Here is a 14,648-nt window from a genome sequence, read left to right as displayed (position 1 = left end):
GGAATCCAATTTTTACATTGAAATATGTAGTAAAAATCTTCTTCTCAAGAACCACTGGGACAGAAAAGCTGAAAATTATGTGGAAGCATATGGAAGCATGGGGTAGTGCATATTCTAAATTGTTCAAATCATGACCCCGGGGGATGGGCGGAGTTACAATAGGGAATCCAAGTTTTACATTTAAATATATAGTAAAAATCTTTAAAAATCTTCTTCTCAAGAACCACTGGGCCAGAAAGGCTGAAACTTATGTGGAAGCATCCTGAGGTAGTGTAGATTCTAAATTGTTCAAATCATGACCTCCAGGGTAGGGCAGGGCCACAATAGGGAATCCAAGTTTTACATTGAAATATATAGTAAAAATCTTTAAAAATCTTCTTCTCAAGAACCACTTGGCCAGAAAAGCTGAAACTTATGTGGAAGCATTCTGGGGTAGTGTAGATTCTAAATTGTTCAAATCATGACCCCCGGGGGTAGGGCGGGGCCACAATAGGGAATCCAATTTTTACATTGAAATATGTAGTAAAAATCTTCTTCTCAAGAACCACTGGGACAGAAAAGCTGAAAATTATGTGGAAGCATATGGAAGCATGGGGTAGTGCATATTCTAAATTGTTCAAATCATGATCCAGGGGGAAGGGCGGAGTTACAATAGGGAATCCAAGTTTTACATTGAAACATGCAGAAAAAATCTTCTTCTCAAGAACCACTGGGCCAGAAAGGCTGAAACTTATAAGGAAGCATCCTGGGGTAGTGTAGATTCTAATTGAACAAATCATGACCCCTGGGGATAGGGCGGGGCCACAATAAGTACTACAAGGGGGGGGGGAATCAGGTGAAAAACAGCAAGGCCAAAGTTACTCAGGTGAGCGTTGTGGCCCATGGGCTTCTTGTTATGTTTTTGCGGCCATTAGCGCGTACCGCATATAATCATTTTTGGGGGAATTTGTATTCTGAATATATCTACTAAATCCATTTTAAGCTAATCAGGAAAATCCAAAGTATAGCTGGAAATCAAAATATGACGAAGTTAAAAAAATTTCACTTAAGAGTTTTGAAAAGGAAGATTAAAAATACTGAGGCAGATATAAACAGTTATACAGCGGTTATTGGTAAAAACATAATTTATAGTTATATTGTTTTGATATTGGTGAAAAAATTATTCCTTGTTATGCTATCCAATGGTTTTTTGGAAAGATAAGTTAACTTCATGAAAACACATATATGACCTAATACTTGAAAACCCAAGTATATGAATTTACCTGTATGGTACAATTCCAATATAAGAATGGGATACAGAAAAGGTTGGGTTTTTTTATAAAAGAGTGGTATATTAATGGTGTTAAAAATTATTGGATATTTCTTAAACGATGTTGGGAAATTTTCAACTCTTGTTGGTTTTTAACAAAGACTCACCTTGTCTGATGAATTCATTATATGCATTACAACAGTATTATTTATGAATGAGCATACTATGTATATAGATAAATCACCTGTCAAAAAGGAATCTACCTCTTCTATTACCTCTTACTTTGTACATATAATTGAACATGAAAATAAACACAAATTGTTTACGGATATCTGAATAGTAACCATGTCGTTCCTACATCAATATTTAGATAGAACTAGGAATTATCAATTCTTTTAGAGTCTGATGTTTATGTTCAAGATGTTTTAAGGTCTATTTTAGAATACATTCATATACTCCTGTGACTTGGTTACAATAGGCCTTTAGAATCCTACCATTACCAGTGAATCATTATTTGAAAATATTAAATGATTAATAAAAATAACCACTGTACGTTTAGTAAATAAGAGACAGAAACAATACAAAAAACGACAAAACATATGTAACACAGGTATCACTAGTATTTTTGGTGAAACTCCATTATCTTATCATAAACTTGAATTGTTTAAATTGTATATTTTATATACAAAGCAATACCTTTTTCTCTTGGTTGAAACAGAAGAAAGTACCTATGATCACTGGGCTGCTACATCATTTAATTCTTATTTACAATATAGAAAAATGAATAGTAATTAAAAATGACTTAAAATTGTGGTCACCATGGATTGACATTCCTAAATTGTAAATTTTATTTAAAAGTACAATCAATTATTTGTTAATATTTCCTAACGACTTTATTCGGTATGTCATTATTTTTTAAAATTATAGAGGGGAAGTCTGAATGTATGAGAGAGTTTGATTTATAATGTCATTATATAATTCCGCAGTACAGTTAGGGTGCCCAATGGAAAATCAACGTTTTTTGGTGATAAAATTACATCTTTCTTCAAAGATGGTGGTTCTTTTACTACTTTACTAATATCGCACACATACAGTTATGGTTATTAACTACATATTGAGAACGATTAGATTTTTATTTAGACTTGTAACCTGATGTGGCAGTCACGTGATATAAACACATATACTTGCAGTATTGAGGTCACTTCTAATAAATTTCAGTCGTGCAAGGGCATAACCAAGTTAAAATTCTAAGTTCAGTATATAACTATTTTCAACACCCATTGTAATTTGTGAAAAGTGCATGCTGCGATCCTATATAGATTCTACTATTTAATTGTCAAAATCATATTTGTATGGCTGTATGCTGACTTTTTTGCAGGTCAACTGCATTAAATATGGAAATAATTTATTCATTTTCAAGATTTCAGCAGGATCGCAGCACTTTATAAATAGCTTAATATTTCTTAAGTATATCTGTAAAAAACCTACTATGATCAATTGAGTGTATGTCCTTGCACTAGAACGATTTATTAAGACCCTCAGATTTCACTAGGAAGGATGTGTGTTGGTTAGGAACTTAAATCAATTTTTTTTTATTTTGATTATGCTATATCTGCTTGAGTTTTTATGTGTTTTTTTCTATTATTACTACAATTAGTGCTTTTTAATATGATTTTTGTGTTTGATGTAGTGCTTAATCTGATTTAATTTGCTATGATAATGAGTATTATTATTATTTTTGTCTATTTATTTTTGTCTTTCTTTTAACGCAAACATTTTGCATTAAATTTCCGTTTCTTTTCTAATAATCAAACTAATTCATAGATACTTACCAGGTATTTGACCATTGATCCACATTTGTGTCAAATTGTATATAGAGGATATTCAATGCTTCATAGTTGGATATGGAATTTATTTCACGAGTGGGACAGGTTTTATGATATTTTTACGACTGCTAAGCACTAATGAAAATATATATATATAAAAAAGTCTTATCTCACGGGTGAAATAAATTTCACATTCAACTAAAAAGTATTGTTTTTATTTTTATTAATTTTTCTTCGATTTTCCCTTTGTCTTTTCGTAACACAGTGTCACAGGCTGAGCTTGAGCTATTGAGAAGTCACAGTTTAGGGATAGGGATATTGGAAATATTGCAAACATGGACTTCAATAGGACAGTAAGTGAAACTTTGTCAGTTTTAGTCCCTGTCAGGATGGTTTATTTACTCTCTCTACCTTATAACAGACCAGGGAGTATTTCATTTTTGAAAACATTTTGCCGCACTTCTGATATTCTTTCACACTGTGACAAAAAATCACTTTTATTCAATAAATAATTTGCAGTATTTCACTGTTTTGTAAAATATAACAAATACATCTATACTGTATTTCTAATATATTAATCTCTGTTGTATGTGTGATTTCCTTTTTCTAAATCTGTTCTTGTATTTGTTACAGCGTTTTATTGATTTCGCTCACAACATACGTTTTTGAATAAGTTGAACTACCAGATTCCTGGTGTTTTCTAAATTCATGGAAACAGTTTGAACTGTGTCTGGGCAGCCACATTAACGATTTACTAAAAGATAAATACTTATGAATTTTGAAAAAAAAAAAACTTTTCAAGTATGTGACGTAGTGTTGTGAAACATGGTAATAACGAACAGAAATCAAGCTCAAAAGTCCACCGCCGTGTGCTCATTGTCATGATCGGGCAAACGGAAAAATCAGTGTATTAAAGTAGTTGCCTAACAATTGGCATGAAAAATGTCAGTCAGCATTCGATTTAATGATAGATTGTAATTGCTGACAAGGTCATCATATTGACCTTGCGAAATGATGACTTTAAAAGAGACTGTTGATATTTTTGTTTCATCAACTTGTTTTTCAATAGCTTGTATCGTTTTAGAAATTGTTCGTACATGGAGCATGCTCTTGCGTATCGAATGAACTATTTACATTTTGTTGTCCGAAAGACCGAATTGATACATATACAGCAAGCTCTTTTCATTCATAGATTGCCGTCACGGTAGCTCAGACGGTAGAGAGATCGCTCCGTGATCGGAAAGCCGTGAGTTCGAATCTCCGCTGCGACTGACCTAAGTCGATAAAAAATAGGTAGCAACTGTTCCTCCGCCAGGCGCTCGGCACTTTGAAGTGAAAGCTGCGGGTCCTTCGGATGAGACCTTAAAAAAACCGAGGCCAAGTGTCACGGCAGGCGTTGGCACGACAAAGATCCCTCACTGCTCATTTGCCGTGAGTGCCGAGTAAAGGTCAAAATTTGAAGCCCTTCCCAGGTATATGGTGACGTCTCTATATGAGTGAAAAATTCTCGAATGGGACGTAAAACAACATATAATCAATCAATCAATCAATCATTATTCATAGATTACATACATCTGATGCAATTTGGTAAACACACTTGAATTTCTTATCTCCATTCGTAATATTGTAATAATATACTCACAAAATAAGTACTAGTTGCACCTGTTTAAAATAGTCAATTTACAACAGTTCCTTACAAGTTATTATGACTTATTTCTCTGGGAAATCTATTTATTCTGCATGTGCACAAACTGACGTTAACATCAATTAATAGTACGTAGGCATTGCATGGAAAACAACTAACAAAAACAAGAGAAGAAAATTCGTATTTATAATGATTTGTTTGGTTTCCTTTGAGAAATATACTGATTTGTATGATTTCTTTTGAGAATTATACTTATTTTTAAAGATTCTTCAAATAAATATGTTGGAAATGTATACTTTTAGTTTTTTTACCAAACCATATTACCTCTGCCAAAAATAAATAGTCATATAAATCTGTCTTCGCATACCCAAGTGTAGAAAGAGTAGCGTTAAAAGAATTTTTTACAGGAATTTTAGCAACTATGGCAAAACTTGATAATAAATAATATCGTTATAGAAATAAATCAGAATTGTACATTGATTACATTGTAGGAGGAGTATCGTTTTCAAAAATTGTTGCAGACGTATAATCATGTAATTAAAAAGTTCTCTTCACTCATCTATCGACTCGGTATATCCCAGTAAGCTCGAAATTAAAGAAACCACAGAAAAACCACATTTCTTTCGTACCAAGACATTTAACTGCTAACAATAGATGTTAATGGTCAACTACTAAATTTTATGACATCGTGATTTTAGCTTTTCTATCTTCAACTTTTCCTATTTATGTAGATATATTCTACTAAATACATGCAGTTGGTGTTTATGTCTCCCAACTTATTCTGTACGCAAGAAATGTGCCGAGTACGATCATTTTGAATGAAAAAAGTTAAGTCAGCATTCCGCATATTCTATTGTCGGTATAATAATGATCTTGTTTGCACATCCAAACTTTACCTGGGTCGTATTTTGACAAAAATGTTTCCTACCAATTGTTAGCCATTTTTTAATATCAATTTTGATTACTGATAACTCTTTATACTTGATCAATTGAAAGGGCTCACTGCAGATATAATCAGGGGATGCTTACTCATCTTAGGCACCTGATCCCACCTCATGTTCCCAGGGGTCCCATTATTTGTCCTGCCCTGTTCATGATTCATATTGTTTACGGGATTTATAAAATCGATCACTGTTCGTTATCGAAACCTTTTTCCTTACAAACGACACAGACAGACAGAAAGACAGACGAACAGACAAAGGACACCTTATCATCGCATAAGATTTCCTGGTCTCCAGCCAGTACAGCTAAATTAAACGTCAAAGAAAAATATGAACACTACATATTTTCAAACTGGATAATAAGTACTGTTTTTTTAAACTAAATCTATAATACCTACTGTGTATTATGTACAGTTGATGATAGTTGTTTAAGTCAAAGGAACAAATCAATAAATTAAGCTACAATACAATTGTTCATCAGACATCAAACCTTTATCACAGCGCTCCCCGGTATATCCAGGCTTACAGCCAGAGTTACAACTTCCTGTTGTTCTGTTACAAGGGACGCCATTTACACAATGTCCACTACAGTTGTACATACAATCAGGACCATACGTTTCTGCTGGGCATTCTGTATAAAAACAAACAAACCAATCTTAGACTTATTCAATACTTTTGTCTTGGATTTTAAAGCAAACAGTCTTGTGTCTCCGTCATCTGGAAATGTGTATATTGATACTGTTCATTGTCATTCTAGTTCTCTTTAGCTTCATCCAAAAGCATGTCTGCATTGTGTAATCCACAAATGTTATTTTAATCAACTTGTTACAGAAATTGAGAATAAAATCAAACACTAGTACCTGTCCATGTTTCCTTTGGGACATATAATGAAACAAGTACTTTAAAAAAAAAAAATTAAGAATTGTAAAAGAAAGCAAATTAAAATTGTAAATAAACGTTTCATTTACGATTCTTTTAGGTAGAAAAAAAATGGTTTGTAAAAGATGCTCGATAAGAAGTATTCTTGTTTTGAAAGAATAAAATAATTACCCGTGCTGCAGCTACTCTCTTTCCATCCGTCAGCACAGCCTTCATCACATACTCCAGTACTATGATTACAAGGCTTGTTGTGTCTACAGTATCCAGCACACATTTTTTTGCACTCTAGACCGTAATTTCCAGCAGGGCAGGCTAGATAAATAAAAAGCATATGTTAAATAACTATTTTAATAATGAATGATTGCTTTGAAAAACGAAACATGCAAATTAAATTATACACAATTTTAATAAAACACCACAAATCTTACAATTATTACAGAATTCACCAATCCATCCAGCTCTACATCCCAGACAGGTGCCATTTACAATGTAGCATCTACGTTCTTGACAGTTTTCTGGACATGGGAGATCACAGTCATATCCATAAATACCCGGATACTTACAACCTGTTATTAAAAATATCCTCATCTACCTGTTATTAATTAAAGTGATAAGGAATTCAATGTACATGTATATTTAAAGTCACATCTCATCTATTTTGCTTACTTACCTGTAACCGTTACTTCACACAGTTCAGTGACAACGCTTGAAGTTTGGTATCCTGTAGGGTATGTTATATCATCCAGTCTTTCGTTGTAAAATATTACAAAACGTCCATGTGTTACACATGTAGTACTGAAATCCAAGGGAGGTAAATCTGGTCCGTCCTGGTAACATCGATGTCCGTTTTCTTTTTGAGTTGAGTTGGACACATAAAGAGAGAACCCGGCAAAACGACCTCTTTGTCTCATATTATTTGTATCTAGGATTATAAAACGGTTTACAGGATATTTTAAAATCTGAATAAGAATTAGATTGAGGAATACAGGGGTTGATCCAAAAGTTTGTGGAGTTTCTTTCTAAAATTTAATTGTGACATGATTGAAGCAAACAAAAGACATATCCATAAAATAAAGTTATTATGCAACAATACTGAAAAGTTTCACCAATTCCAACTACCATTAAGATCACACGAGCTTTCTTAACATGGACAGTTGTAAAATCCGGGGGATAGTTTGACGTAACGTCAAGTTAGGTATGTCACGTCACGTTCTATGAGCATTTCACCTTCACGTTCAAATCGACTTAGAATTTACGGAAAACTGCATTCTTTTCTCCATTTCTGCCTTCGAGGAAAGCCGCGGTACCTATCTCGCACCCACTTTCTTCTTATTACGATTATTTATCAAAATACGCTATGTCGTTCCATATAATGTTCCGATTTCAGTAGCAATGTCAAGCACAGTGCATCGGCGATCCATGTCCATAAACGCTCTCAATTTGTCTACGAGAAGAAGGACCTTCCAATAGGCTGCTAGATCTTTCATCATCATCCGGAATTTTCAGTTCCGATCATCATCATTGTTCTACTATTATACATACCATAAGTACATGCTGATATTGTCATTACACGTTTTCATTTGTATTTAACAGGTAATTCAACAATGATCGTGTTTTGAATAAATAAAATGATTAATTTAAGTTTCAATATTTATTTTTTCTCATAAGTTGTGAAGCGATTTGTTTATAATTTACCAATTAACCAATTAATTATATCAACACTCGGACGTCTCACAGGTGTAGTATCATCTATGTAAACACCCAATTAACACGTCCATCCCAGCCCCAGGCGTTCACTGTTATCCAGTTATGTCCAAGCTGAATTAATTTTACGATTAATTGACGTGTATACATGCGCAATCAAAACTTTGAGAGATAGATCTAAAAAACAATGAAATATATGTAACGGATCCCAGGTTTGGTGAAAGAGATAGAGAACTTCGAGAGATCGGGAGTTTGAAAGATCAGGAGTAAATTTGCTTAACAGCACATTTTGTTTTCCACAGTGAGTATCAAGAATCGAAATGATAATGAACAAATAAATGTCTCTTCCGCATTTTCAAACCTCCATTAATATGACAACTGCCAAAGTGTTACTATCATAAATTTTAAAACTATTTTTTTATTAAGAAAATTCAACAAGCATATATATTTTCACCCGTAATTTTCGATCACTTCCATTAAAAAATAAATAAAATATAAAGAAATTCCACATTCTTTTGGATCAACGAAGTTGCAAATGTACACAATAATAGACTAGCACTGAATGATTGATTGATCCTTAATTTGACCATTAGTTGGTTAAACTCTTTCAGCATCCTTACTAAATATGAAATGCAACAGAAGCATTTTTATAGTACTGAGGAGAGACCGTAGTTGTTATAGCTTTAAAATATTTTTTTCCCTGGCGGGCCCAATTACTAGTATCTGATTATAGAGATTCTTCTTTGTAAACTTGGTAAAAAAAAAAAAATGTCGCAAAATTCAGTACAAATTGGCATAGACTTACTAGTGATTTATGCACAATCTGCAGACGTGAAAAACTGCTTGAAAAGAAAATCTGTCAAATAATATCCAAATGACAAATATAACTTATGAGATTTTAGATATTTTGTGTGCAGTTCTGTGAAATGAATGTCATATTGAAGTTTCACGTCCAACAAGATACCTCACTGTATTAACAAATAATTATTTGATTTTCTAAAAGGCACACAAATGGTTTTATTTGTTTGTATTTCTCTGTCTAGAGTCTCAGTTAAAAGAAAATAAAATGTAAAGATATCTATCGTTCGGTTTGCTGTAAAAAAAGCAATAATTCAAATATGTCCAAAGATATATGTACCATAATCTTTGAACTGTATCCTGATACTGTATATGCTGTTTATGTCCCCAAGGTCTACATACCACCAGACAGACTTGTTTGTAGAAGTTGTACCGATTTCCAAAGTCTTCATACATGTTTTTATGTTTCCATCCACTGCAGAAGTCGCATTACAGGGAGGATAACAGATAGCTGTTGTACTTTGAATGACACTCTTATTTGCTGATAAATCCTCTAAATAGAAAAATTTCATAAAAATTAATATTCAATAGAAACACATTCTGACTTGATAGAATTGTGCAATTAAATTTGGTTTAATGGACTAAATGGATAAAAATGATTGTCGTTGACAATTATAAATACATAGAAAATATGCATATGAATTTTTATGTGACTTTTTCTAAAAAAAAGAAGAGAGAAACTGTAACATTCTTCAACGTGTAATTCATATTAAGAAAAGACATAAGTGGAATTAAAAGGAATTTCACGTAAAACACATTTTGCTGCGTAATTCCAGTTATCATAAAGTAAAATTGTAGCCTCTACCCGTACATTTGATATATGTGGTGCATTCATAAGTAGTTAAGATCCTGATACAAAACCAAACTGTTTACAGTCTATTGTTAAGTAGGAGATTGAATAATAATAAAAAAAAATGTTATATGAAATATCTTTTCATGTTTTTTCATATTTTTAATTTTCTGCAGAAAACATTCTTTAAACATTTGATATGATATCATTGAAATATAAGCATACCTGCTATCAAATGATATTGTGATCAATGATTTCTTCTATGCACAGTTTTAGAAGTAGAAGTCGAAAAGTTGATATAAAAAAAATATATAAACCTAAACAACATCTTAGTTTGAAAGTGAAAAATGCTTATTAGAAAGTGTATCACTTTCCATAATTAAAGAGAAACTCATACAAATTTGTGTATCCTTTAAAAATAATTTGCAATAAAGTTATAATCAAATCAATATTATATAAAGCGTGGATAACCTGGAGAAGGATGTTAAAGGGGACTTAAATCAATATATTTCTTTAAAATATTTCCCTGGAATCGCCTGGACTTAACCGTAAAAAATAAATTATTGCTATTTCCTAGATCTTTAATCAAATACATGTAGTGGAACAATACAATTGGTAGGCATACCAAATTTCTCTGCTATAACAAAATAAATTTTGACACCAACCATTTGATTTTACATGCTCGCTAAAAACTAAACTGACAATAAGCACTCTAAAAAGGTAACAAATACATAAACATTTATCTGATTAGAACACACACAATTCAAAACACACAATGAGATGAATAAATATAGTTCTTATAAATTTTGTACATACTCACCATATCCAAAAATTGTAACAATGCTCAGAAACAAACAAATTTCCACCTGAATGTTGTAATACATTTGTATCTGTAGAATGGGTATAAACATTTTACAGGAAGTAATATTAATTATTGAACTATGGTGGCTTATTTAAGTCAAATTTTCATGATCTTAGAATAATATTTTCAGAATAAATTTTAAAAAAAAATCCATTATACATTTACCCCCCGAGGTGTGCTTTCACAACAAACCTTTTGAGACTGACTATTTAGTTACACGAGGAATGAAAAATGAAAGTAGAGCTGATAATATGTTATTTTTTATTACTTGAATCAAAACTTGAGCTTATTTTTTTCTCATTTCATTTTTTTTATGCAAGAGAAAAATGACCTTTTAAAAAAATTAAAGCAATAAATAGAAGTTTTACATTCTAAGACATTGTACTTAGTCTCTCATTCAATCATTGTTTTTATACATCGATTTGTTTACGGATCACTCCTTTTGTCTGATCAAGACAAAGGGCTCATGGCGGGTGTGACCGTTTGACGGGGGAAGCTCATTCCTTTTAGGTAACTTATTCCTCATCAGGTTTCGTGTTTGTTCTGCTTTCGAGCTTGATCAATAATCGTCACATTTTCTTTATTCCGTCTTTTTAAAAAACGTTTAAAAAGGTCATTAAGTTTGAGCACTTGAATATTCTTTTCTATCCCTTATGGATCATAAATAGAATATGTATGCGCCTAATGCATAAAAAGAATATGTATGTGCCTAACGCATAAATAGAATATGAATGTGCCTGACGCATACACGTTTTATCAAAATGGGCCAAAATGTAGCAGGAGTAATGCATATTTTAAGAAAAACATATATTTTTAAAAATCATGACAACGTCACGGTAGCTCAGTAATGTTTACTGCATGAAAACGTCTAAACAGTTCAGTAAGTCTTTTTATAGTGTGTTTGTATGCCGAATTCGAATGCAGTCAGGGAAATCTCTTGATGATAGGATTTCAAAAATATTTAACATAAATACGGATAATCAGACATATGGTCGACGGACAGTTAACAATCTATTACATAACCAAAAGTATTTAATGCACTACTGGTCAAGGTTTGGTTTACAGTAACCTTGCAATACTAAACGTAAAAGCCATGTGACTATAAAGAACGACTAAAGTTAATTTTTGACAGTTCTATGATCAGTGATCTTAATGGTGCCATATGACAGTATTTCGTTTGATGTTCATGTCAAAACACGTTCGAGGCAAAGTATTCTCAAACTAAATCTTTGTTGTATGTTTAACACATCAATGCTTTATATTGGTCGGTGTGGGTCATTGATATGTAACAGGATGTAAGAAAGATACAAAGGGTTAAATTCAATATGTTTCAGAGTGTCTGTTGAATTTGAATAGATTATTTCAAAAAGACTTTCCAGCAATTTTTTATGCTGTCCTCATCATTTTTTACACACTAAGTTACTACAAAATAAGAGGCGCCATTTAACCCAGCTAGAAGCAGCTAAAGCTGTTCGGATGCTCCAAGCAGGTTGCACACAAAGAATTGTTGCTATAAATTTCAATGTCAGTCAATGTCAGAATCAAATTCCTCAATTTTCGATAAGTAGACATTCGCAGTAAGACGATGTAGAGGAGTTATTCGTGCTGGTGGTAGTGGTACCACATACTGAAACAAAGACTGAAAGACCACATTTGAAATTGAGGGACTCCATTTTACAAATTATTGTTGTGCACATTTTAATTTGAGAGGTTGCATTATTAATGCCTACACAACAACTCTATGCATCAATGACCTATGCAACAACACTCCCATGCACTTCTTTAAAATGATTGTTATACGATAAGACTTCTCATGTTTATTATGATGCAGTCGTGCCTCATTAATTCGGACATATGTGTTGCCGAGCAAAATTCGCCCGATTAATGAAGTGTCAGGATAATGAAAGATATTGGTATATTCATGTATAAATATAAATTATTCCCCACAAATTTCGTCCGGAAGGTGAATCGTCCGGATAATTGACCTCCAGATTAACGAGGCTCCATTGTATATTTTAATTTTTGAAATCAAATCACTATGAAAATCATAATCCCTAATTTTTACTTTATGCAGTATAATTCCTTTATCTCCTCTCTCAGTTTCGTCATTTTCTGCACAAAAAGGGGCTTTTTTTAATGAAAAGAACATATGTATACTCTGACTCAATTAAATATGGCAACCGTGGTCTCTTACGTATTTACATCGGTCTTCATACTTCTGCTTATTTTTTGGTTATAAACTGTTCTTTTCTTCAGTGAATTGGATGGGGATTCTGTGCTTAGACTTGTTAATGTAATTACCCATGACAAACTTGAAAATTTGGTGGTTATTTGGTGGTTATGTAAAAGGAGATTTACAGAGACAGTGCTAAGGTTTGTATATGTGTCTCTTATACCTGGTTCTTTCAAATGACATACAGTTTGATCCGGGACTGCTTTGTACTCGATCAACCTTAAAGCTGAACACAATTCGTAAAAGGAATTTGTCCACCATATTCTTTTATTCAGGCGTTCTTACGCTACATAGCTATTGTAAAACACTCGACAAAAATAACTGTTTATTTTTTCCACGACAGGAAAGAAAGAAAACTCACAACTGTTGCACAGGTCAGTGCAAAATACAAACAAACAAAAATATACGTCAACTGCTATAAAATGTAAACATAGGTTATGTTAGATAACCAGCACGATACCTGTGACAATAAAGCAGTCAGGTGTAACGAATGCGAAGGGTATACCTCAGTACTTATATCGAAGATACTGAATTTAATATGGTGTATGCCTATTTTCGAGTCGTATTCAGCTTTAAATTGTATCGATTGCAAGGCAAAAGTCAATGGAAACAATCAAAGTGATTTAGACTTTTTTGGCTCCGACGGAATGGATCTTGGATACAGTGTACATGTGTTAACTGCTAATCATTACGATTTGGATCAATCTGTTGATGATCATTCAAGGTCTCCCAAAATATTATTACGAACTTGTAATGTGACTTATTTGCTATCACAGTAACCGAATTACATAAAAGTATCTTGGATATTAAAGTTCAAAAGGATTACAATGTAGCTTGAAGAGACAGAAATCGATAGAGAGGTTGTGTCCTTGTGGACGTTAACTCAGGATTTTGATGACAGAAAAGAAATGCTATGAAGTACAATATGTTAGATCAAAAATTGTTCTAAATGGCCAAAAGAACCATGTTATAACCCATTATTATATACCTAACTGTTTGTCACTCAGTTTTACTGTTGAATTTATGCAATCACGTGACGGTGTAATCCGACGTTCCGGATCACCATACTGTGGTTTTCTGAATCCATATCACCCCTCTCTGAAACTGATGACGTAGCACACAGATAAATGACATTTTAATTCTCGGGCATCAAAAAGTTCCTTGACAAATTGGTTTGTATAATGTATAAAAGTTATGTAATTGATCCAAAAAGTTTCCTTTTATTTTATTTTGCAAGTTGTAAAGGGGTATATAATAAATTTATCATTATAACAGTAACTTGATCCGAAGAGCCGTATCACGTCTCGTTGACAGGCGCGGATCATCAGATCAAACGAGACGCGAAATATTTTATTATTTGAAGAAAATATGCAAGAACAAAAATAAATATTTGGTGAGGCAGAGGAAATTTGAACTATTTTTTTTTATTTTGCCGCAATTTTTTTTTCTTGTAATATTATTTATACTGTTAAGATTCTATGTGTTTTTAAACACCATTTTGCAAATATAATTTGTGTTTAAGCCCATGTATTATTTTAAATAATTGAATGACATCCAATGAAGAATTTCAAAATATGAAGGAAAACTATTCCAGGTATCTCAATAATTTGATCATTGACCTCATATAATTTTAATTCCAACAGCTAAGGGCATCAAGCGTA

At 32.6% G+C, this 14,648-nt stretch overlaps 1 protein-coding gene across 1 annotated transcript in view; it reads right to left on the bottom strand.

Annotated features, from left to right (window-relative positions):
• LOC133200096 (multiple epidermal growth factor-like domains protein 10) overlaps window positions 1-14,648 on the bottom strand; it is a 47,261-nt gene that overhangs the window by 4,522 nt on the left and 28,091 nt on the right. The window contains exons 4-5 of the mRNA XM_061335832.1: window positions 6,712-6,852; window positions 6,152-6,292 (exon numbers count right to left, since the gene is read on the bottom strand). Coding sequence (XP_061191816.1) covers window positions 6,152-6,292; window positions 6,712-6,852 — 282 coding nt within the window. The remainder of the gene's footprint in view (window positions 1-6,151; window positions 6,293-6,711; window positions 6,853-14,648) is intronic.

This window comes from Saccostrea echinata, unplaced genomic scaffold, assembly GCF_033153115.1.
Source record: "Saccostrea echinata isolate AGI-Se365-2 ecotype Australia unplaced genomic scaffold, CSIRO_AGI_Sech_v1 ptg000037l, whole genome shotgun sequence".
NCBI classification, from domain to species: domain Eukaryota; kingdom Metazoa; phylum Mollusca; class Bivalvia; order Ostreida; family Ostreidae; genus Saccostrea; species Saccostrea echinata.
This window is presented reverse-complemented; position numbering and strand designations above follow the sequence as displayed.